Below are 27,033 nucleotides of genomic sequence, written 5' to 3'. Positions count from 1 at the left end.
ATATTGCGATATGAGTTTTGGTCCGTATTGCCCAGCCCTACTTCCATGTACCATGTATTGTCAGGGAATGTTTAAAGTAACCAACAATCACATAATGGTAGCTACTAGGTGGTAAGACGTGATGATGCTCAGCCAGGAACATAAGCTGCACAAACAGAATGTCACCTTTATTGTTTCACTGTATTTATGATTTGAAAACTTTTCTTATATTTTCTATTTTATGTTTTTAAAAAATACACATTTTTGTTCAACTTTGCATGGTGATAAAGAAATGTGCAGTTTATGAGTTCAAATGGTTTGTATGAAGGTTATTAGAAGAAATTATATCAGCTCTTGACAATTTAAATTAAAGAATAAGAATCTGTATTTTGACAAATCAGTTTTTTCTGACAAAATATGGTCTCTATGTATTCAAAGTGAAAGGAGTTAAGTGCATCATTACATACCAATCTTTGATTTGAGTTTTTTATTTATTTATTCTTTTTTTAAATCAGGATTTGAATGGAATCAGGGACCCAATAAAGGGATTCAAATCGAGTTGTTGGTTGAGTATATCCTATTGCTAACATCTGCCTTTTAATGCCACACTGAAGATCCATGCATGTTCTTCCTGTATCTAGTTTTAGCATCACTAGTGTTGACCCTCTAACTTCACTCCTAATGATTTGTGGGTGTACCATGTACCATGTGCTGTCTGCCATGTCCCCTGTCTGGGGATGTTTAAAGTAACCAACAATCACATAAAGCTATGTAGGAGGGAGTGTTGATGCTCAGAACACTCTGCTCTCCCACATTTATTCCCTTAGATATGTATTTTTAGAATTTAATACCCAGCTTTCAAACTTTTTCCTCCACATTTTGCCGTTGAGCAGTTGAGCAGTGCACCACGTCCTGCTGTAAGATACAACTGTCATCAGAGTATGGACTCAGTGCCACAGTGTGTAACGCGTCAAAGCACAGTTACATAAATGCCATGTGCACCAGTTCTCCTACAGCGCGTCTCAGCACATTCAGTAGCTCGCCATCCTCCTGTAGTGCATCTCACAACAGACTTTTCCAAAGTGAGGCCGCTAGCCGTCCCTGAATGAAAAACATGACTCATCCAACAAGGTCATTACCTGATCAGGGCGAGCTGTGGAGCCGGTGTCACAGTTTGTCCATGTTTACCTATGAATGAGAATCCTTGGGTTCTCCGTGAGCTCTGTTTTTCTCCAAACTGTGACTGTAGTCATGATTGTGTGTATGTGCCCTAGGATTTATGTTGTGTGTACTGAATTAATGAGAGAGACCGGTATGTGCATTGAGTAACCTTTGTTAGCCTCAATGTGTAAAGAGGGCAGATGAGTAAGATTTAACCTTCAAATCCTGATTCAATGCATGCTTTTCTGCTTGAATAAAACCTCCACAACAGAAGTGCATCCATTAAAATATTAAACTATATAAGTTTTTTCTTTATTGTAATTGCATCCTGAAAACCTTGATCTTTAGGACAGAGTTCCTTAAACCTTGGGACGCTACTTGGCACCAACTGTCTATGAAGCATCTATGATTTCATTTAGGTTTTAAAAAAAGAAACACCAAACACACTTCCTGTTTTCTCTTCCAACCCAGGAGTGTCAAATGTTTTTTCTCCCAGGAGAAGTTTGGGCTTTAAATTGTAGGAAAAAGCTATGATAACATTTATAAAGCCTAGTTTACATTTATATATACAGTATGTAAGGCACCGACAATGTCCAAGCAATAAATAAGTGATATCAGTTCATGCAGGACCTTCTCTTTTTGACCAATTTTTGTGTAATTTAGGGCAGTTTTCTGGGATTGTAAAAGTTTTCAGGATGTTATAAGACATGAGTGTTCCTTCAACAATTGTGATTAGATTGCAATTAAAAGTGTTTCGGTTATGTAATTAAGGTAGGGGAAAATAGCGAGGCTCGACAAATAGTTAATTTATTTGTTTGGTAATTTACGTTATGATTAAAGCTAAGGTAGGCGATTTTCTCCAGATACACTTTTTAAGTTTTTGGTTGAAATTGTCTTTATGTCCTGACAGAAATCAAGATCTTATGTGCTCTGAAAAAGGAACAAAGAAAATCCGTCATCTGTAGCAGCTGTAATAACTGATTAATAAAGTTTGCACCAATGTTTGCTGGACTTAAGCATGAATTATACATACTGTATACTCTCTCTCTCTCTCTTCTTTAATAAAAAATTATTATTACTTATTTTGTCGTGTGGAATGTTAGAAAAAGGTTGATCAAGTGATGTCACTCAAACAGAGAACAATAGTCAGCAGCAGTAGGTAAGAGAAAAACTGACCCATTTATTATTAACCATTTTTTTACATACAATTTTAACCTTCAACATAATATCTACAGTATTTTACAATTGAATAAAATAAATAAAAAATGAATTGAAAAAAATAAATAAATCCGGAAATTTGAATCCGATATGCAATATTCATTTTCAGGCTAATATCGGACCGATATCCGTTAACGATATTGTATCGGGACACCCTACTTATGATGACATGTTCGTGGAGAAATTTGCAAGTGTCGCTGTTAGCTTTGAGCACAGCCACTGCTATTGCCCGCTAATAACTTCCGGGAACTATTTGAGTCTATTTCGAATTTCCGTTGTCGCAACTCTTTCTCTAAACGCCTCTGTGTGCGTTCGGTATGTACATCCAAGGTGCTCATTAGGTTGTAAACATGTGGTGAAAATATCAGCGTTTATAATGCTATTGTAACGCATTTGTGCTAGGCTACAATAGCGGCACCAGAAGACTGTTCTTTAAAGGAGCCTGGATTGTGAATGAATACATGAGGCAGTAGAGCAGTTTGTGTGTGTGTGTTAACAGAAATATTTACAAAAAGGACAACCAATACAAACAATATACTGTTCCAGTAAAAAAAATATGGATTACTCACAACGACTCAGCTCAGTTCAAATGTTCAGTTCATATCCTTTTAATTCAAAAAAAGGTTTGTCCACAGCAGTAGATGTGAGACTTTGAGAATTTGTCCTACCTGTTCGTTGATCTAAATGAACGTTTTGCAACACCATATTACTCCAAATTAACGGATGCACACACTTGGGATATGTGGAAGCTGTCGACAAAGTCAAACAGACGCCGCGTCGGGGAGGTATTCACTCCACACACACACACACGCGCAGAATTTCCTTGCTTTCATAGAGAGACTAGTGCACTTGTGTAGGAAGTATGTCTTGAATACCTGTCAACATTGAGCTGTTCTGTAAAGCTGTAGAGCTCGGACTGGTGACATCATCACTGTGTCCGTCTACTCAGGTGGTGAGGCGTCCAAACAATTCTGACACTGCACACTTTTAAACCAAGCAGCAGCCATGTTGAAAGTCTCAGGTCAATCTGAGCCACAGACAGAGACTCCTTGTTTTATAGATAGATATATGTATATATTCACTGTGACTAATCTATTCCATCTTTGTGTCTACTTGTATAAGAAAAAAGAAAATACTAGGGATGCACGGATACCACTTTTTCCCTAAAGGCAAGGCACATTTATTTGTATAGCGCATTTTATACACAAGGCAACTCAATGTGTTTTACATGATCAAAAAGTGCAACAGCTTAAAATCAATAGGAACATTAAAGTTGGCAAAAAAAATGTTTAAATTACATCAACAACATGACCAAAACTCTCTCTCTCAATCATACGCAGTCGAGAAAAAGTGCCTTTAACTTTGATTTAAAAATGTTCACATTGGATGCTGACTTCAGCTCTAACCGGTACATTACCAATACTTGGACATGTGTACTTGCTGATCTTGAGTACCGATGATGATTCTTATACTATATCTTCTCTGCTTGTTACAACAAATGACTATAAATCAGATAAAACCAATTTTAAATAATGACTTTAAAACTGACATTTCAAAACGTTTTCTGTAAAAAAAAAAAACAGGTTCCCCTGGCAACCAATCTCCCAAAAAACAAAATGACAGGCCACCATTCAAAGCTATTGGATGCAATGGGAACAATATATTAGTGCAGTATCGGACCTAGTAATCACCAGTAAATACCCTTCCAGAAATATTTCAAATGAAAAGAAGAAACACTAAAGCATGAAAAAGAAGGAAAAGAAAAAGATAATTTACAGGATTAAATAAAACACTGTTAATCGAATAGGGATTAAATACAAGTGCACATCTCTGGAGGCACTGAGTCTAATCAGATGCAGTGAAAACCCTTTTTCATATAATATTTTTGGAACATTCTTAAAAATGAATTACATTTTTTTTATTCACCTTCATATTTTTTTATGTGCGACTCGACTCGGTAACAAATGGTTGGTCCGTGGCTCATTGTTTGCAGGGGACCAACAATGTTACAATAAGAGCGCTATTGTCATCCTGATGAAGATCCATTTGTTTGTTATGACCAAACCAAAATCAGCGTCTTTGTCTCAGTTTGTTCATGTTTAAACTTTTCTGGCTCATTCTCCCGTGTATAAAGCAGTGGTAGATGCATCTTTATAACACACCATATAACCGTCTTCACTGTTGACTCACTGCTTGCAGAGTTTCTTTACATAGCAGTTGTGTCTTTTTTCCGTTGCCTACCGTATATCTGTTTGTTTTGGAGACCTCTCCGAGGATGTGGCGTTCTCTGCTGTTACTAAGGAGATGCTCATTTGGATAGCGTGTTGAGGACAGTGCCATAGCGCTCTGATAGCAATCCAAGTCCTTCATCTTCTGTCCCTGTAAACATCATTACCACAGACTGAAAAGATATGCTGTGACAACAGATGCGCACGCACACTAGCAAACGCACACGAGCTGTTCGTTTAAATGGGCGCTAACAGATTAGCAGTGATTATAAACAAACATGGAGGATTAATCCTGTGTGCTCTCAGTCTATTTCCACTGAGCTAGTCTGGGTAATTACCAAGTGCTTGTGATTGTGATTGTTAGCGCAAGAGTATGCAAACACACACATGCACACACAAACAGAGTCTCTTGTGTTGTCAGTTTTGTGTTCGTTTTATGAGAAAGTCAAAGATATCTTTCAAAAAGAAACTGTCGGACGTAGCTGAGGTAGACAGAATGATGAGATGTTTTCACACAATTTAATGTCGTGAGTTTGCCCTTGACAGCAGCAGAAAGAAAAACATTTTAGTCATTTTACGCAACTGCACATCACTTTTTTCACTTTTTTTTCTTTTTGGGGCTCGATTTTGACTTTGAAGTTTATCTGGTGTGCATAACTGATCATTAGATCCCAGTGTTTTCTCTGGCATTGGTGTATCTATAGTAGGAATGTAACAAATCACTCAACTCCCGATACGATTCGATTCATGATACTGGGTTCACGATACGATTTTCTCACGATTTATTTTACAAAATGGGACTGTAGACAAATGATGACTGAAACATATTCCTTTTATTTTTGGGGGGAAAAAAACTAGAAAATACAGTACTATTTTCCTTTTATTTTTCATTGTCAAAAGAATCCCTTGATAAACTATTCAAAACAATGCAATTTAACTAAAAATAAATCTTGAATGAAATAAATAAAGGAATAATACAAATAAAGAAGAGGCTTATCAATTTCAATTCTGGTTCTATAGTAAACAATGCAAAACTGCATAATAGTTCTTTTTCTTTTTAAAAGTGCAACTGAAAATATATTTTGTGCCTTAACAATGTCTTTACGTCAGATATTTGTTTGGATCAGCAGAGGGCGCTGGTAACCCAGTGGTCGGTTGGCATGCAGATATCTTGCAGTGAAGAAGAGATGCTATGCGCTAGCAGACAGAGCTAATAGAAAAACGTGACTTTTACAGATATTCACGTAATATTACAGATATTCTTTTGGTGCTAAAGGGGTAAGGAATAATTTATGAACATGTTTAAGAGTAGAATGCGGCCAGAAAGAAAGTAGTAGCAGATTCCGCCCGCCGTCAACACTTCTGGACAAGAGAAGTATAAATATATAGCGCCCTCTGCTGTTTAAAAAAAGTACTGTGATTCATTTTTCATAGTATCAATGTGAACCGTGGTACCTATGAATCGATTTTTAACTGCCTTACGATTAATCGTTACATCCCTAATATATAGTGTATTGTAGCCAGGGTTGGTGTCAGTTACAATTCAGTTGACATTTTGATCATACAAGTAGTACTCTATTCGTAATTAGTTAACAAAATGTTTGTTTTGTAAAGGTTTTTGTTGCATTAGTGCATAGACCTCAGTAGTGATGCTAAATTGTCTATCAGTAATTATATTATGTTTCAGTCCAAATTAACAACTAATGTAATGATAATATATCTTTCTAATGCAATAGACTTTTAGTTGTCATGCATATTTATAACCATTGTAATTACAATATCAAGAACTTTTTAAATATCCTCAAAAAAACTAAATAAAAAAACAACAAGAATAAAATACACTCAGTCTTTGTGTGAAAAAAAATGCACTTGACTAAAAATCACAACCAAAAACAGTAAAATGGAACCTGTCATTCTTTTAAGTATAAAACCACACACAACCAAAACAGTAAATAAGACAACTTTTTAAGTCTTGACAAACAAAATTGCCCTTCAATAAATATTGAACATTGATAGATGTACATTATGTAACAGGTAACACTGACAATCCAGTGAGGACATTTGTAACTCCATTCACGCAATTTTTGTGGTTTTTTTTAATTTCATTTCATTTATTTGAACAGGGTACAAATACATCAAATTATAAAAGCAGAGATGTCAGTACCACACTCTAGCTTAAGTCAATTTCCAACTCTAGTCCTTGGGAGAGGGGGAGAGATGCAAAAAGTACATGAAGACAGTGTTCAAAATGGACAAAAACGTGCAGGTTTTTCATCTCTGAAGAAATAATTCAGGTTGGTTTTAGTGAGCGTTCATCAGTAACAATTGTTCTTTTACTGCTCTGATACAGAGACAGTTGTGTGATCCCCCGTTTACATCACATATAAAATGTATGCTCCAATGGTTTTTTGTACGTGCAATTTACGGAAAGCCTGATAACGAGCTATCCTTTGAAACCAGGTGTGGTGGACCAGGTAGCATGCTGGACAGAGTCTCTAAACTTTGGCACCTCTTTCTTTAATAATCACTTTAAAGTATGTCTCACCTCCATTTCCTATTCTCTTGTTTTGCAGGTTGAGGCCATCCTAGTTAACATCTTTGGAGGAATTGTCAATTGTGCCATTATTGCCAACGGCATCACCAAAGCCTGTCGAGAGCTGGAGCTAAAGGTACCGCTGGTGGTCAGGCTCGAAGGTAATAAAAACATACACTTAAATCAATTATTAAAGTGGCAAACGCATGTATTATTAATATTCAAATGGTGGCTTGAGAGCCATTTACAGCCCAGCCGGGCTAGCTCTAAAGGCTAAGAGGAACACGTCATACTAAACACAAATTGTGACGGACCCTAAACCCAACACTCTGTGTACCTGCTCCATGAACACAGTGTGGCTGTTCTTCACCATCAAAGATTATCATATTATTGTATTTTACAATAATTGTCTGTAAACATTGTCTTTGGTGCATCATAATACATCCATGTTTTTCTACATTTAATATAAAATGAATTAAAGAGAGCGAGGGGAAGGAAAACGTTTACAAATGGTTAAGCAAGTGGGCTTTTATACAAAAGTTTGATCGTTCAAATCCACTGTGGGCCACCACTAGCTTCCATCACATATGTTTGCAAAATAAAAGTGATATTTTAGTATAAGTATATATATATATATATATATATATATATATATATATGTATAACTGCGATTTGAACGGGTTTCCATTGAAAGTTGTTTTAGGGAGGATCCTTGTAACTCCTGTGAAATCTCATCTCATATTTTGATAAGCGCATTGAAATGACTTTGTTGTAAATTGCGCTATACAAATAAAGTTGAATTTAATTTATTTGAATTGAATTAACACTTGCCAGCAGAAACATGTGAAATTGTCATTGTTGGTGTCGATTTGCAACGCCCTGCCTACCCAACCCTAGTGCTCACGGCACGTCACTGTCTTTCACCTTGTCATAGTTTTTTAAATGGATTTTTTATTGCCTCAGTATTGTCTTGGTCTTGTCTTGGTCTCGGCCAAATCTTGGTCTAGGATAGTGTGGTCTTGACCAGTTTAAGCAGTAGTGCATCATTCTAATGTGTAACATTCTTCTATCGTACCAATCTGATTGGCTCCCCATTCACCTGCATGTTTTGATTGTGTGTGACAGATGTTGTTTGTATGTCAGAGACTTTAAATATTATCTAAAACTCAGATTTTAATCGTTGTAGATGAAGGGTAGAGCTAAAATGTCAGTTTTCACCAAGATAATGTTCATATACAGTATGTGGAACCTTTTGTGCTTTTAATAGCTTTGCATTCCAAATATATGTGAGTAATAAGCAGGAATAATAAGCTGCTCATGGCTTTAAAGCAAGTCTAACCAAATTACCGCAAAGTTGACACATGTAAAAGACACAGATAGCAGGTCAAGTGCTAAAGGTGGGAGGTGACCAGACTGGCAGGAAATGGAGATGAGCTTTAATGAGCTGCCACACATCTTTCATGCATGTCCACATATTAGAGCCGCGCTCACAAACAGTCCAGAAGGTCACCACTAGCGGTGGGTTAGACTATGTTTTCCTGGCCTGGGTCTAATCCAAGCTTTAGCAATGGGTCATTACTTCCTGGCCTCCAGTCTTGTGGAGAGGATTGGTTTGGAATCAATCAGCTCAGCTTGCTAGGCTGACTGCAGGGCAGCGAGAGCAGCCCGGCGCTCTTAAACAGGATAAGAATGGATTAACAGACACACACTTAATTGGAAAGGCTCTGTTAAAAGGAGCAGGGTTGATTGCATTGACAGAGAGTTACAGTAGGTATTCCCAAAAGTGAATGAAAAGGAGTGTATGCTGTGTGAAAAGAGTCTGATGTGTTCTAATGTAGAACCTGCCAAAATATACAGACTGCCTTCATGCTTCAGACACCAATGGGTTGAACGCCTGCCATTGCAATTGAATTTTTCTAATTGGCTGAGATTATATCAGTGACGTCTTTTTGGCCCCGCCTCTCCTTTAAAACATCGGGCGAGGGACTCGTTTTCTCCTCTCACAGCCCTCAGTGAGCATTGATTGACAGCTCCATGCGGAACTGTGCAGCGCTGTAGGGGCGTGGCTGCAGTGACTGGGTGTGTCTTAACTACTTTTGGAGCAATGTCCATAATCAAGGCATTTTTTGAATTTCCCCCTAGTGGCAGGTCAGCAAAAACCTGGGGGTGTACTTACACTTTAAGATGAAATATGCATTAGAATTACAATGGATGCTCCCATTTACTTGGTTGATGTGATGATAATTCTAAATGAAATGGGAGACAAGAAACATATATATTTGTCATTTGTCATTAACAGCTACTTAGATTTTTTTGTAATTTCCAAAAAAAAAAATGTTAAGAAATGTTCTCGAATAATGCCTCTTCAGTATTCATTGTATTTAAATTAAATCTGTGCTGTGTTTGAAATTGCATACTGTCTACTATTAATATGATTAGGATGATTGTTAAAACTTGCGGAAACACATTTCTTGGCGATATTTTGGATATTTTCGGAGACCCTCCATTGTGCTACTGACAAAACTTCTGGTTAACTTCAAAACAAGAGCCCTTTTTCACAAAAGGGTTAAAAAAAAAAAACCTAATGGAAGACAAGAAGAGATGCTTTTGTTTTGAAAAGGGGATGTTGGATTTTTAGCTTGAAGCTGGTCCCAGAAAAATTTTGCATTCCGCTCGCAATGCATCATGGGGTGGTTGAGTATGACTAGTGTGTCCACCGTGCATACTTAAAAAATGTCCCGATAGAGTATACATACGGATTTTTCTCGAGTACTCAATCTCTCCATACCATCTCATAAGAATACACTACATACTCATTTTGATGTCTGACTTAGTATGGGTAGTATGATAGGATGATATTTTGAACACAGCCCAGGAATTTGATTTAAAAAAACATGTAATGACTTTGCCAACTTCTCACATCTCACCGAGCTTCATTTGATCACTTTTCTATTTCCTTTGTGATGACACGCTGAGGTTTAGCACTGTTATCTGCATCACTTGCTACCGGGTATGTTTATTTAGCCATATTCACATTTAAATTTGCACTTTTATGTGTAGTGCCACCACCTAATGGACTGTAAAGGAAAGGGTAAATTGACTGTGAAGACGAAGGCATTGAAGAAGCAGAGGTGTTTGTTTTTTTTCTTCGTCCCGTGTCAAGAACTCACATCACAAAGAGGAGAAAGTGCTGCACTGTCATTCTTATTCACAGTAGGAGCATGAATGAACTTGCACCGAATGGCCATAAAGTCTTAACAACTGACAGGTGAAGTAGATAAAAGTGATTATCTTGTTACCGTGGCACCTGTCAGTATGTGAGTTAGTAGGTGAGAAACAGATAGTTCAAGGCTGGATCCGAATGGTCCCTGCTATCCCCTTTCCTATCCACTTTTCCTTAGCCCTCGGAAGTATTTAAGTAGCGGCCATGACAAGGAGCGTTCCAATTCTGTAAAAGCTAAGGAAAGGAGGCTCAATGCTTCCTTTATAACCTCCTTTAGCCTAGGAAACACTGATGCATCCTTTATTAAAGGAGACCAGATAATTCTGCCCCACAATTTATTGCGCCGACATTTAAAGGGACCCGCTCATCTGAATGTTCACGGAAACTCACGATGACCAAAAACAGACACTCACACATTCTTAGCTACATTATGTTTTATTCAACATATTTCATTCACCTAGGAATGCTTTGTGCGGTTGTACATGTGTATGCCTACAACGTTAAGTAGGCCTATATTTTGCATAAATTTAACAATTTCATAAAATCATGCTTATTTTGGATTAATGTTGATTTATGAGTGGAAGGTGAGTGTGAGCAACCATTCTCAATGTGATGTCCTTTTAGTTTCACTTATGTTCCACGTAGCCTGGTAGCCTCTTTTCCTTTGATTTAAAATCAAACCATGTGATATTTGAGATTATATCAATGGTTAGAGGCACAGGGGAAAGTGTTATAAATGAGCTTTTAGTAGGAATTTGTAACTAACATTTGCCGCCATTGGATAATTACGTCACCTAGTGGAAGTGCATGTGATTGTCAAAACAACGGGATGGCCTTTACCTAACTCCTTTAGGAAGTCTCCTAATTTATTTCCTTAACCCTGTGACTTCAATCCACGGAGTTAAAGAAAAGTGGATAGCAAAGGCGCTACTGTAGGAGGGACTATTCAGGCTCCATCAGATTAGAAGCTACTCTTCCAAAAACGAATAAAGAATGTATCACTGGTTTCTAAAAAAATCTGTTCATATGCTAAAATTCACGCATATGCAAATGTGAGACAAACAACGTATTACACAATCACTTCTATATCTTTAAGTGAGTGACTGCAGCAGCTCTGCTCAGCCTTTTGATTTTCCAAGCCAATCCCCAACTGTCAGTCAGACGAGGCTCCCTTTTATTCTTATTCCCTTACCTTTCAATTAAAAACAGACACAAGGCCCCATAGTGAAGTTTGGCAGGCGCCTTCGGTCCTGACAGCCTCTTTATGTACTAAATAGCTCTCCAAATAGTTGGTCATCTGCACCAAAAACACACATATTGGATAGTTTTTAATACATAAATTATTTATAAAAGAAACTCTCAAGTTTTTATTAATTTACAAGAAATCTGATTAAAATTGATGAGATCAGAAGAACAAAGGCTTTTTTTTTATCAAACACATGTATTAATCCTAAATATTTTAGGATAAACAGGGATAAAAGAAACTAAGATAATGCCGTCGGCATTAAAGCCAATCTTTAAAAAAAAAAAAAAGCAAACAGTCTAGACAAGTCAGGATACGTGCAAGCTTTGTTTAATGAGTGGCTAACACATCAAAGGGAACAGGAGGAGTGCTCTGCTCTGCACTCACATCAAAGGAATTGGATGTTTGTTGCAAACCTAATGCCTCGTTTTGGCTATGATAGGAAAACTCTTTGCTAAGTGTTGATTTTTTTTTTTTTTTTTTTTTTTTTTGTGTTTGTGTAATTTTACCATCAAAGTTATAACAAGTGTTATGACATTTGGAGATAAAAGCAGATGATTTGACAGTTTGAAGTACCAGAGGTAGTGTGAATGAATTTATGCCGCCCCAATTATGAACGAGCTGAAAGAGAAGAGAAAAAAAAAGTCTGACAACAAACCTAAAAAAAACCTGAATAAATATTGAAGAATCCTGTGGATAGACTCACATGTTGCATGAGTGCCATCGGGTAGGAAATGCCACCCTTGAACAAATCCTGGCCAGCAACAAATTCAAGGAAAATTCATGGCCTTTTTTTTACATTTATGAGCACGAATCTTTGTTGTCTTGTGGTAATAAAGCGTAGTGTAAGTGTAAGAGGCTCGAGAAGACTTTCTTTGGAAAACTGAGTGGCGCGAACACTGATCGCTATTACACACAATTAAAAATTAGTGCAGACAAACAAGGGGGCAAAAAGTTGTGCAGAAAGAAGATCCAGGAGCATTGAAAAAAGTAAAAACTTATACACTAAACTATCAAAAAATGATATGATAATGAATAAATAACAAAAATAGTGCTTGTAGTTGAGATGCTGATATTGAGAGGATAAAAATGTCAAAGAACGTTATTTGGTTAAAATTATGTGTAATGCTAGTTACAGGAGGTGATCTGAAGGAATCATAGATTAAACACAAACAAAGGATCAAAACTTTTTGGAAATATAAAAAAAAAAAAAAAAAACTATTGCACTATAGCCTACTAGGTTCCCAAAGTGGGGTACACAAATTGTCAAAGGGTATGTGAATAAAAATGTAAAACAGTATGACATTAGAATCTAGAATATAAATAGACCAGTTGTCAGGAGCCTCCATGCATCGGCACAAATTACACATTGATCTATGTAAGACTGCCTTCTAGTGGTGAGCAAATTTAATACATGGCCACGTGAATCTCATTGATTCTTTTTCACCTATGACTGACTGTCACTCATTCCATTGTGCACATCTAACTGATGAAAATGAATTATTTAGTTAGTATTTTTTTGGATTTCACGAGACTGTCACCCATGAACTCATGACTCATTATTAGTGATGTAAACAGTCTGTGTACATAGCTCAAAGCTGATCAAATTACAGGGAGCTGAGACATTTGCTAAGTTGTTTACTGAAGGCCCAAACATGTTCCAGACCCAAACCCCAACATTTGTTTTTCCAATTTTGAGGGGCTGGCATGTCCACCAGATAGGATGTTAGCAGATCGTTTTGTATATTCTGAGAGAGAATGTGGAGATGTATTACTATACCAAATTTCAGTTTTCTATGTGATGTAGTTCCTGAGATATTAGAAGCTGAAAATGGAAGAAAAATGAGGACGAGCGCAAATCGACACATACCAGGGCTCGAGACTGCGACCAAATTGGTCGTATATGTGACTATTTTTTCAGTGTGCGCGAATGAAAATTTTATATAGTCGCATCCATGCGAGTGCATATGGGTGACAATATTTTGGACGGAACGGCTGAGCGCCTCGTCACGTCCCACAGAGTGCACTTCTCTCTCTTTCTCTCTTTTTCTCTCTCTCGCTCCGCACTGAGGGTGAGGAGACGGTACGCGCTCACGCAACTTGGCTGCGGGTAATGCAACGGTAAATGTACCGAGTATAAACACCAATGCGCGCCTTTGGAGTATGCGCGGCACACGAACGCAGCCAGGCATAACGAGCTCTTCATTGAGGGCAGCAGTAAAAAGAAAGAACGTAGCGCAGCAATAGAGCGTACACGCTCATCAGAATCAGCATGGAGGGGCCAGAACTGATGGACTATGATGCCAGGCCAGATGTTCAGCTGTGGTTCTCCCAGGGCAGAACGTCTTTATATAAAAGAAATAACCTGTTATTTCAGCCGCTGCTTGTTGCAGAAAAATGTAATATTGACACTAAAACGTTAAAATATTTAGCAAATATATCTCAAGTTATTGTCAATCTTTACCTTATACAAAACTACGGTACGCCAGTTAAGTCAACTATTCATCAGCATGCGTGGCTATGCTGTGCACCCCCCACCCATGCACAAAAAAAGGGTGCGACCAAATTCTGTGCTGGTGCGACCAACTGAGGAAGTTAGTCGCACCAGTGCCACCACTGGAAAAGTTAGTGTAGAACCCTGCAAACCCCCCTCAATTGGTCATATCTCAAAAAGTATTCATTATTTTAAAAAGTATTTATTCAGTCAAACTAGAAATTGACAGTGTGCCTGTTGAATAATCACACAACAATTGATAAAAATGTTATGATTTCTTGAGACCGAAGTGCATTGGTCATTTGTGAAATGGAAGGACGGTCCTACCAGGGTGAGTTTTATGAGTTATCTGAAATAGCATTTGTTTTACTGTACCTGTGAGCATTGCATCCTGTAAACAAAGTTTTTCTTTCCTAAAGATGTATTTGTGATCTTTTATGACCGAGTTTGACTGTTCGCAATGTTGAATGAAAACAGACAAAAGCATCATTACATCTAGATAGATCTGTGGAGTGTGTTGCTGAGCAACGTGGAAATCACCCCGTTCAGCTGTAGGCATGACAACTACATGTTATGATCTCTGTTGAGCCTTCACAAAGCCTTTGTACACACATGTATGTCTGTGTGGATAAAGTGATGCAAGTTATATTGTTTTCTGTTTCTCATCAAATGGTGATTAAACTCTATAGTCTACCATATGTTGCCACTCATCAATAAGATGTACACGACTATTTGGCAAAGTCATACATGAAAGGTGGAATCTAAAGCAGTTTTTATTTATAATGGCTGTCACAAACACTTATTGTGTTTTCTTTTTAATGACAACAGATTTTAGGTGGCATCACATCCTCTGTTTACGGAGCTTTCCTGCCCTACGCTTGGCATGTAGTTGAGTCGTTAATAGACCTGGATTGAATCTTTGGTGCATTTGTTGACATGGCCTATCCTGAAGCTGAAATGTGTAAAACACACATTATCAACATTCATGTCAGGGTCATTCCTTGTCATTTCAACATTTTCAGGACATCCCATGCACTGCGGCTCTTAAAAAACTCAGGAAATTTTTTTACCAATTGGCACACTGTACTTTTTAGTTTGATCGGATGAATACTTTTTGAGATATGGCCAATTTAGTGAGGGGGGTTATGTGTCGATTTTCGTGTGTCCTTATTTTTCATTCATTTTCAGCTTCCAATATCTCAGGAACTACATCACATAGGAAACTGAAATTTGGTTTAGTAATATACAGTATATTTTTTATGTTACGAGTGAAAAACTAATAAACAATAAATTATTATAAGACACAGAGCCAATAAGCTACAATTGCCTCATGTAAAGGATTTCCAATATCCGTGAGTGGTGAAATAACCCAAAGTTGGTGTCCAATAAGTTGCATGAAGAAAAATTGTTGTATATCCCATAAGAGAGTAACGTTTATATTATAAATGTAAACAGAGATCAATTTTTTTCTTACATTCCCACATGGAGTTATGGGCCATTTAAAATAGTGAAAAGAAGTATTTTTTTGGATTTTAAGAGACTTTCACCCAAGAACCAATGCATATATGTGACTAATCATTAGTGATGTGAATAGTCTGTGTACATAGCTCAAAGCTGATCAGAATATAGGAAGCTGAGGCATATGCAAAGGCCCAAACATGTTCCAAACCCCAACAAACTTGTATCCAAATTTGAGGGGCTGGCATGTCCACAGATAGAATATACAAAACTATCTGCTATACATCCTGAGAGAGTACGTGAAGCTGTATTACTGTACCACATTACATTTTCCTATGTGATGTAGTTCCTGAGATATTGGAAACTGAAAATGGAAGAAAAATCAGGACACATGAAAATCAACGCATATCCTCCACACTAAAATATCCATATATCAAAAAGTATTCATCCAATCAAACTAAAAATCTGGTAAATGTATTTTTTTTTTTGTATAAAATTATGTAAATTTTGGCTTTTTTTCTTCTGCTTTTTTAATGCACATAAAGGAAATAAACACGTGTATACCAAAAACATTTTTATTTGCAACCATTTCTTGGAGAAATGGTGTAATTTCTGGAAAAACTTCCGTCTGACAGTATATACAAGTAATCTCTCCTCTTTGTATACTGCCTTCTAATAAGACACAACACTATGAACTTTTTATAAAATGATAACAAAAAAATGATCAGAATAAACAAATAAATGGGTAGATCGATTAAACTGGAAGCAAAGTTCATTTAATGTATTATTTAGCATGAAAGTTTAGCATGTCTGTAATCTGTTCCAGTCTAGTCAGATAAAAAAAAACACAAACTTTTCATTTTGTTTTGTTTTTAATTTTCATTTCTTATTACCTCATATTTCTCCTTGTGTCCCTGACACACTGAGCCGTGTATAGCCAGTTTTAGGTCCATCTCTGCATGTCTGAAACACGTTTCTCTCTAGAGCTGGTCTGATCTCTGCTAAACATGGCCTGTTAAAACAGAATTAGTCATAAATTTAGCATATGCAGCATCAACAGAACTCCTCCAGTCTCTGGCACTCCCCCAAGCCTTATTATCCCGTTGAAATATAGCGGCTTATAATTGACTCACAGATTAAAGTGCCATTTTCACAATAGGCGAAGGAAAGCTGCCTCATTGGAGCAGAGATTCACAAGAAATGCATCAGCCATCAGACTTTTGTTGGGGTTTTTAAGCGGGAGTTGTCGCCCAAAGCTGGCAGTTTGATTGATGGCTGGGCGCGCTGGGCCGGGCTAGATTCAGAGCTGTAAAACAAGCTGTTGGTGTTGATATGTTTAATTCAATTTCAAGCACAAGCTTCAGGATTATAATTGAGTCTGAAAAACTGCACGTTGTACAGGCCACGTCCATCTACCCTGTGGGAGGGATGGAACACAGTGGCTCCTCTGGTCACTTTAGTTTTCCAATAAAAATATTTTAAAGAGTTACACATACTCTGTACTCATCGAGGCCTAGACGCACACACAACCTTCAATTATAGAACGCACAGCAGAGATAATAAGTTAGTGCAGAGAGAACGCTCTCTGACTGATGTCATGCACCACAAAATGGAAACTGGCAGCCCAGGAACCATTTGTGGCCCTCGGGCTAATTTTGTGTGGCCCCAAAAGTACAAAAAAAACAGAAGAATACACAAAAAAACTCCAAAACATGCAAAATAAAAGAACAACAAAAATTCACAAAAAAGCAACAAATGTGCACAAAAATACCTAGTAAAACAGTGAAAATATACAAAAAAAACTCCAAAAGCTCACAAAAAACCCACAAAATTATTCTAGCACAAAATAACAACAGAAAAACACAAAATTACAGGAAAATATACTAAATGATTCTAAAAACACAGAAAACGACAACAAAAATATTGAAAAATTACTGAAAAAGATACAAAAACACAACATGGCTCAAAACAAAACACATAAAATATACAAAACGACAACAGTAACACATACCCCATTTGTTCTCTCCTGTATTCATGCCCTGATTGGTCATTATTCTAAACGCTCACATGAATGTTGATAATGTGGTCCTTGGATCAGATACAATAACATTATTGTGGCCCTTGCTGTGATCTGTGTCACACACTGATTAATCAGCAACATTGTGTCAAGAGGGATTTTATTGTTTTCTCATGTAGAGTTCATGGTTCCTGCATTGTAATGAAAATAATGATACAAACACATGTTTAAAAATACAAAAAAATGTAAATGCTAGACTAACTCTTGAAATAAAACCCTTGGATATCATACACCGCATATTGGCAACTAGTGGCCCTCGGCCTAATTTTGTGTTGCCCCAAACTGAAAGAAAAATGCACAAGATGACAAAATACATACAGAATGACAACAAAACCCGAAAGAAGTTTTAAAACGACAATGAAAATATAGAAAAAAGAATTCCAAAAGAGCACAAAAAAACCACAAAATCACTCCAACAAGCACAAAACAACAACAGAGAAACACATAAGGTTAGAGGAAAATATACAAAATGACTCCAAAAACACACAAAACGACACCAGAAATATTAAAAAATTAACTGAAAAAGACACAAAACGACAACTAAAATTCACAAAAAAGACTCAAAACAAACACAGCACATGAAATGGCAGAGAAATATACAAATCCTTTGATATCATACACCACATATTGGCAACTAGCGGCCCTCGGCCTAATTTTGTGCAGCCCCAAAAGTACAAAAAGAAAACACAAAAAAGCCAAAATACACAAAAAAAACCTCCAAACCAATGCAAAATGAAAGAAAAATATTCAAAATGTACACAAAAATACCTGAAAAGAAGTTTTAAAACAACAACAAAAATATAAAAAGCATACCAAAAAAACACAAAATTACTTCAACAAGCACAAAATAACAACAGAGAAATGCATAAGATTAGAGGAAAATACACAAAATGACTGGAAAAGATTTAAAAAATACACAAAAAAAACTCCAAAAATATGCAAAATGACAGAAAAATACACACAAAATGACTCAAAACAAGCACAGAACACATACGAACAGCAGAAAAACATACAAAATGACATCAATAACACAAAAACCTTTTGTTTTTTTCATGTATTAATGCTCTGATTGGTCATTGTTCTAAATGCTGACATGGATGTTGATCATGTGACTCTTGGGTCAGTTACAATCAAATGATACAATTCATACAATTATTGAAAATAGCGATTTAAAAAAACACATATTTAAAAATACAAAAAAATTAATTCAACCAAATGCTACCTTATATGTATGTATATATATATATATATATATATATATATATATATATAAAACCCTTTACAATCCACTTCTGCTGTATTCCTGTTTTAGTAGGTCTCTAGCAGCACCTAGTGGCTGTAGGTGAACCCACATTCATTGAGTTAACACACACACACACACACACACACACACACACACACTCAGAGCCATGCTGCACCAAGCAGAGCTGCTGCTGCTGCTACTCTGTGCTATCAGTGCTCTCTGCTGCTCACTGTGGAACTTGCAGCTGCTCACACGTGAAGAGCTTCGTTTAATCCTGACTCCTGGTTCTCACTCCCACAGACGTATGATTTCACCCTTTCATTCCCACACTGGTTCCACGTAAACAATGCCACACAGAGCTCGCTGACTCATGCATATTTATGGTTCGCTAACAACACAGTTAATTAATTCAATCCTTCCATAGGTGTGTTTATGTTTAGCAGCGTTGTGTGTTCTTTGTGGGTCCATACGCAGGCTTCACCTTCACTCAGTCCCTCTGCTGTTGTTTAGTGTGTGTGTGTGTGTGTGTGTGTGTGTGTGTGTGTTCGTGCATGCGTTTATAAAAATTCAGCCCTGGCATTTTCTATCCAGACCTACCATTACATTATCAGTGACACCACATAGAAGCTGTTATTAAGTTTGTGATGCTCAACATGTCGCTCTTCATGTCTAAATTTTAATTATTATTCCCCTTGAAAACCATAAAATGGGAGAACTTTTAACCCTTTTTTCCTTTGGTCATTTTGCAACTTCCTTATTACCATTTTTGCCCACTTTTCATCTAAATAAGCTAACCTTTGTCCAATAAATAACACTTGTTTCCTTTTTCTCTACATTTTGCCCCTTTTTGTTCCACATATTTGCCCTTTTTTCACTAAAGTTTGCCACATTTTACCCATTAAAGCTACCCTTTGCCATTACGTACCACTTGGTTCCTCTTTATTTGCACATTTTTAGGCCACTGTTGACTGCTTTTGGCCCATTTTACTCATTTTACACTCTTTTCTTGACACTTTTCGACCATTTTTGGCCAAATGTTACCATGTCTGCCTTCACTCGCTACCAGCTACTAGTTACCTTTTACCAATTGATATCCTGTTGTTCATTTTTTTTTTTTTTTCCATTTTTACAAATGCTTTTTGACACTTTTATTTAATTTTTGTCCTTTCTTTAATTATTTTTGGCCACTTTTCATCTAAATAAGCTAACTTATGCCCAATAAATAACACTTTTTTCTTTTTTCCCTACATTTTGCCTCTTTACATCCACATTTTTGCCCTTTTTCATTATTGTTTGCCATATTTTGCCCATTAAAGCTACCTTTTGTCTTTACATACCACCTGGTTCCTCTTTATTTGCCAATTTTTTCGGCGCTCTTGACTGCTTTTAGCCCATTTTAGTCACTTTTCACTCTTTGCGTGCCACGTTTTTGCCACTTTTGGGCCTTTTTTGGCCACCTGTTACCATGCCTTCCTCCATTCGCTTGTCCAAAAAGAAAACGCAGCGGAGCGGAAAGGGCCCAGTTCACAGGTCAGCCTGTTGAACTGAAAGCAAACATCACTGTGTCAAAGCGAGCTCACTTCCTGCTCTTATCTCCTCTCTCTAATTAATAGCACAGCACCATTGATTGTTTGCAGCGCGAGGCGAGCCTGCAGAAATGTGTTTGGAACGGCTCGTTATACAGCCGGACAAAAGAGATGAAATATTAGGCGCTAAGTGGCGCTGGTAATAGAATTCCCCATAAATAGTCTATTGATCAGGGGCGGCTGCTCTGGGGAATTCACATATCATGTTGTCTTAATTACAGGAGGGCCAAGGTAAGCCTGTAAGCATCGGACACACACACACACACACACACAAGGAAAATAAACACTTTAAATATCCCTCATAACTCACAAGTTGCATCCAAACCTGATGTGTAACAAATCTCTGACTATTTGTGTCTTTTTTTTTTTTTAAGCCCCTCCCCCTCAGCTTCATACTGGATTTCAGCTGACAATGCTTTCTGTCATATTGAACTGTTAATGAGTTTGTTTGCTGAACCAGAATGGTTTGAAAATTATAACTCTGCCGAAGATTATGTGATTTTTTATTTTTTTAATCAGATAAACACATAATGTAGGCCTTGTAGATCAATAAATCAAAAATTATTTGCTCAAAAAATATATATATAAAAAGTCGAAATTGTCGCCAAAATGTTGTTTTGATGTCAACTGTAAACACTCACAAAGTGATCAGTAGATACCTCTGAAGAAGACTGGCAGTTGACAGTAAAAAACATGATCAACGTAAATTTCCTGGAAAGAAGTTGTTGGAATAAATGAAACCTTAACATATAATTCAAAAAGAAGACAAAATGAATTTGCTGAAATTGTAAACACTCGCTTATAGAGACTGTTGGAAAAATTTTGTGCATTGCATTATGGGATGCTTAGTTCTGTAGAGTAGACAGATGCATAGAAGTGTTTTTACATCCTTCTTACTGGGATTTCTTGTGTTTGCCTCACAAAAACTTTCCCAAAGTGACTTTCCAACACATTTCTGGTGTTTTCACAGACTGAAAGTTGTGAAAATTCAGTGTGTTTTTTTTTTTGGGTTTACACTTAAAGATCCAAATCTGACCAAAAATGAAAGTCTGGCAGAGTGAGGTGATATCACTGGGAATACTGGGAACTAACTAGAACAAAAATGGTGTCAATCCAATCATCTTCATCCTTTTTCAGTGAAGAAACACAAGAAATCACAGTAAGAATAAAACACTTGTATGCATTCGTCTATGGGACTCAACATCCCACAATGCAATGCATGAAACTTTTTCGCCAATGTCATTAAATCGAGTGTTTACAGTGGAGATCAAAACAAACTTTTGAGCAGCAATTTCAACCTTTTACATCTTTTTTCAAAGCAAATGATCTTTGATTTATTGATGAGGCCTAAACTATTGGTACATCATTAAAACAACAGCTTTAATCTTATGTGAAATGAAACATTTACTGTACTTTGTATTTTATCTACTGTACGTGGATCCAGTAATAATGAATTATTTAGTGTGTTTGTCCTAATACAAGCAGTTGTATTTGCATTCCTTAAAATTAGTTGATTTTTGTTTGTATTTTTAATTTAAAATTAAGGTTTGTTGTTTTTTATTGTCATGTTTCCATAAAAACAAAATTTGTTCCTCGGAACCGGCAGCATACAAGAAAAGAAAAGAAATATTAACGCAACAAGTGCAAAATAAACACAATACAACAAAAATAAATAGAAATTACACACAAAACACACAAGTACAGTAAAATAAGAATGCAGGTACCAAGGAGGATGTTTGCAGCATCAGACCTGAGGCTTATTGTTCATCAGTCTTAAATGTTGGAGGTCGTAGATACAGTAACTTTAGATTTTTATGTATAGAAATAAGTGCATTTATTCATTCATTGATATCATCCTGCACTCCCCAGCATTAGGGATGTTCTCTTAGCATAAACAAAAACATAAATCTAAATTTGGTGCCATAAATGAGCCAAAGCTGTAAAAGATAAGATTAATAGAGTGATTAGGATGATTATTATGGTTATTTAGCATTAATAGAGGACAGACGTGTCCACGTGTTGCCTTATTTTCTCACTGTTGTGTGTTTAAGCAGTAAATGCAGCATAAACAGCAGCGTGTTGTCGATGTTGTTGTTTGGCATTGAGGAGGGGATTCTGCTCCATTTGACTTTTTGCTCTCTCACACACACACACACACACACACACACACACACACACACACACTGCGCCCCCTGTCCCGTGTTGTGACAGCAGCATCAGGCGATGTTCAGTGAGCAGCGTTGGGAGGCAGCCACCAGAGAAAGTCTCTGCTTGTGCCTCAATCGTTTGTCACTGCATGCAGGAACACACACCCGCACACACACACACAAACTGCCCTTTTGCTATTCACCTTCATCAGAATCTATTCAGGTTGAGCAGATGATGAGCATCCACTGACCTGTACCTCCATCCATCCACCTCAGGGCTGTGAAACTCTTTTTAGTTCAGCGGCCAAATAGGGAGCAGTTTATATTAAAGGTCCAGTATTATGCTAATTTTCACTCATTTCCATTTGTTCTAAGAACCACAACAAAAACAGTATTTAAGGTTTATTTTCCCAACCTTGCACTTTCAGAGAGCTTCTAAAAACAGGTCGTTTTGGGGCCTTGCATATGCATGAGTGGGCGTGTCTGTAGACGCAGACTCTATGCCAATGCTGGTTACCATAGCGATTGTCTTTAGCTATCCACACACTCTCGTTATAGTTTTCAGCCACATGGATATTTAAGCAGCTATTGTGATTGTGAGTCCAACAAACGCTGCCTCACGGTGTGTGTTTATCGCAGCAACAGCGGAGTCAGTCATTAAAAGCACACTTTTGGCCACTAGGGGAGCTAGACCTGTAACTTTCACGTCAAGCGCCCCCTAGTGGCCAGCCTCCCTTGTCTTTTGATTATATATGCAGACCGTAGTTGCCCTGTAACTTTGGGATAAGGATTGGCTCTAAGGGCTGGGTCGGTCGGGCTGGGGTGTGAAGCCGGGCGGGGCTGGGCTCGCGCCGCGGCTGGAGGAGCAGCCGCCGCCGCCCTTCCTCTCCCCACTGCCATAGGCCCTGCGCTCGGCACTCCTTGCCACATCGGTGGCGCTCCCCCCCACTCCCTGGCCTTGCCGCCGTCATCGGTGCGGTGGCCGGGGTTGAGGCGGACGGGGGACGGGTGAACCGGCGTGCGCGGGGCGGTGTCCGGTGCTGGATGGGAGGCGGGTTGGCAGAGGGGGCCGGGTCTCGGCGGCGTCTTTTTATCCTCCTCAGAAGCAGTTTTAAACTTTTTGCTTGCCTCGGATATGACCAGGTGTCAAACAGGCGGAAGAATAGCAGCAAAAGCCTCAGCCCAATGAGTATATCAGAGCCTGTGGACACGTGACTGCCGTAAAGTGATACTTTCTTCAGGCACATGATCTGGCCAAAGGCGGTCTGTCTTCTCCAAACTTATATGGGTGATATTTCAAGAGGGAATCCCTGCTCAGAGCATTGATACTGTCAAGTGCTGTATATTAGCCTGAGGAATCCTTTAAATTAACTCATCTGGGTCACAATGTCCACGATGTGCCTTTCACAGTCACTTCTTTCTCCTCCTCACCTCTTCTGACCACAGAAATAGTCAATTTAAGACTGTAGTCCATTGTGTTGTCAAACCTCTGCGTTGGATTGGGTCACAAACACGTCAGATCATGTCAAAGGTGATACAAGGCGTAATACAGCAGTAAAAGTGATTGTGAGTGCTCACGCTTCGTTTTATCAATACACTGGATTATTTATATACTGAACATAAAGACATTTACTGTGATATTGACTTACCTTTGCTATGTTTGTTAAACCTGTGAGTGAGTTTGAGAGGGAGGAGCTCACATTCTTATGTAGGGTAGGAGGAGCCAAGATTGTCAGGAGGAGGAGTTTCCCTCTCACGACTTAACATGTGGAATAACAAGGGAGGGAGGAAACAGAGCTTTTTCAACTTTGTCCCTCTGAATGAGGCTAAAGGAATGTATATCACTGTAGCAAAACCATTAGAAAGTGACTATTTTATAATTCTGCTCTTTTAAGTGAGCCGCAGATTTTAAGTGAGAAAATGAGTAATTAGGGTCATTGAGCCACTCTGTTGAGTGGAGTGAGTGCCACTATAGGTCTTTCGTGTGTATATTATTTAATCATTAATGCTGTAGTTTGCACTTCCATATATAGATAAATTAGAAAACATGTAAGGCACTGATTATATCAAAGCAATAAGTGACAGATACCAGTCCCTGCAGGATCTTCCCTTTAAATTTTTATTTTATTTTTGTAATTTGGTGAAATTTTGTGTAATAATTTGAAGAAAGATGCAGAGTTCTTTTAACAATTTGAGATTAAAAATGAGTGCCATCATGTGATATAAGCATGAGTCGGTCCTCCACATTGGGTTCAGGACCCCATTTGGGGTCACGAGACACTGGGAGGGGGGTTGCCAGATGCCTTCAAGAAACTAAGAATATTTTCTCAACAATTTGAGCCTATTTTTGATTATTTTTACCCTTTTTCTGCAACTACACCAAACTTGCCGTATTTGAACCTATTTTACTTTTTCTTGCCATATTTTTGCTCCTTTTAATGTATTTTCTGCTACATTACTCCCATTTCTGACACTTTTCCATCAAATTCCAAAGCATTTTTTACATTTTCAAGATGTTTTTGGTACTTTTAAACCCTATTAACCACTTTTCCACCTTATGTTGCATATGTTGACCCATTATTGTCACTTTTAACATCTTTTCACCATATTTCATGCTTATTTTTGCCAATTTAACCACATTCACAATTTGTAATGCCCATTATCTGCCAGTTTTAAATAATTGTTCCTACTTTTTTCTGCTACTTTTAAGCCAATATTGACACTTTGAACCATTTACCACTTGTTCTGTCTTTTTTTGGCTACTCTAATTTGCAACTTTAACAAGTTTTTAAAAGGTTTCGGGTTTTTACCAACTTTTCCACCATTTTTGGTCACTTTTAACCCATTTTATTTCTGATTAAAACAAGGATTTACATCTTTAAGATGATAATATACTGGCCCAAATAATAGTAAAGTTCCTGGATAACAGTGGATATTATTCAGATAAATAAATAAATGTGGTCATCACAGATTCATAGAACAGTGGACCATCATTTTTGCTGACTTTATGTCCCTGTCTCCACATGACTGTCCTTCAATGTTCATGTCTGTGTTCAACCATGTGTGTCGTTCAGGTACCAACGTCCACGAGGCTAAGAGGATTCTGAGTGAGAGTGGACTCCCCATCACGTCAGCCAACGACCTGGACGACGCTGCACAGAAGGCCGTGGCCGCCATAAAGAAGTAGGAAGAGAACGTTAGTGGGAACGTAGGAACTCTGAGGGCTTATTTCACACAAACTTTCATCAATGTTAACACATCACTTTTACACTTGATTCTCTTATTACGACACAATCAGGCTGCGTTTAATTGCTTTACACATGAAGGCTTTTTTTTTTTTTTTTTTTTTTTTTTGTTTGTTCAAAAACACGTCTTTTTCATACATTTATAACTGCATTAAGAATTATAGATTATATTGATACTCACGGTCACTTCTATCTTAAACACCTTTATATTATTTTGTGTTTACTTTCTTATCTGAGTTGGTTTTGAAGCAGTTTGCTAAGTGAAGCAGAAAACAGAGAAAGCTTTCCTGTGATTTTGTCCACAAAGTGCCATCATAAGATTACTTTAACTATCTTATTCAATCTCTGCCTATAAAATACAATTGAAAGTTTTTTTTAATGCGTTTCTGTCTGGCTGATGATTTCTTCTTTGGGTGTTTGGGACAACATTTAAGAATGAGGATTGTCTTTTTTTTAATATATGTATATGATTTATAACCAATTGGATACTGTGAATAATTTTCAATAAAAACAAATGTTGTAAACAATCTCAAGAGAATCCAACGTGTGATTGAGCCACTTCTGCTAGCCAACAAGCTAATATAGTGTGTAAAACAGGGAAAGGCAGTGATTTAAGTCCACAATGATGAACACTTTGCTGTGCTTCACATTTGTCAAACTCACAGCATCCCACATTTATCCCACAGGACTAAAGAAGTAAAGATAACAGAGAAAACATGAACTATGTAAAAGACCAACTTATTCATTTGTAGATATATCAGCCTATTCAAATAAACAAATTCAATGAAACATCACAGTATTTTCACAGTTTTCCCATGCTTATATCACTTTTTTTTTTTTTTTATCTCAAATTGTTTAAAGAGCTCAATAGTTTCAAAATTTTGCAGTTTTCCACAAATTATTCCTCAAGATTTTGATAAACGATTCCAAACACTCAAAAAACGATAACAAAAATGCACACAATTCAAGAAAAAAATACTATATGATGCAAAACAAAAAAATGACAAGAAAAAAAACACTAATTTACACCAAAAATACACAAAATGATTCCAAACATACACGAAACGATAACAAAAATATGCAAACGACAAGAGAAACACTTAAGTGCACTAAAAACACAAACACGCACAATAAGAGAAAACACACAAATGACAAGAAAAAAACACTAAAATATACCAAAAACATACAAAATGATTCC

At 37.3% G+C, this 27,033-nt stretch overlaps 1 protein-coding gene across 1 annotated transcript in view; it reads left to right on the top strand.

The window, feature by feature from the left end:
- Positions 1 to 26,373, top strand: part of suclg2 (succinate-CoA ligase GDP-forming subunit beta) — a 179,348-nt gene extending 152,975 nt beyond the window's left edge. The window contains exons 10-11 of the mRNA XM_028447646.1: positions 7,160 to 7,280; positions 25,665 to 26,373. Coding sequence (XP_028303447.1) covers positions 7,160 to 7,280; positions 25,665 to 25,777 — 234 coding nt within the window. The 3' untranslated portion in view covers positions 25,778 to 26,373. The remainder of the gene's footprint in view (positions 1 to 7,159; positions 7,281 to 25,664) is intronic.
- The last annotated feature ends 660 nt before the right edge of the window (positions 26,374 to 27,033 follow it).

Source organism: Gouania willdenowi, chromosome 5, assembly GCF_900634775.1.
Source record: "Gouania willdenowi chromosome 5, fGouWil2.1, whole genome shotgun sequence".
In the NCBI taxonomy this organism is placed as follows: Eukaryota; Metazoa; Chordata; class Actinopteri; order Blenniiformes; family Gobiesocidae; genus Gouania; species Gouania willdenowi.
Note: the sequence above shows the minus strand (reverse complement) of the source record. Positions and strands in the feature narration are given on the sequence as shown.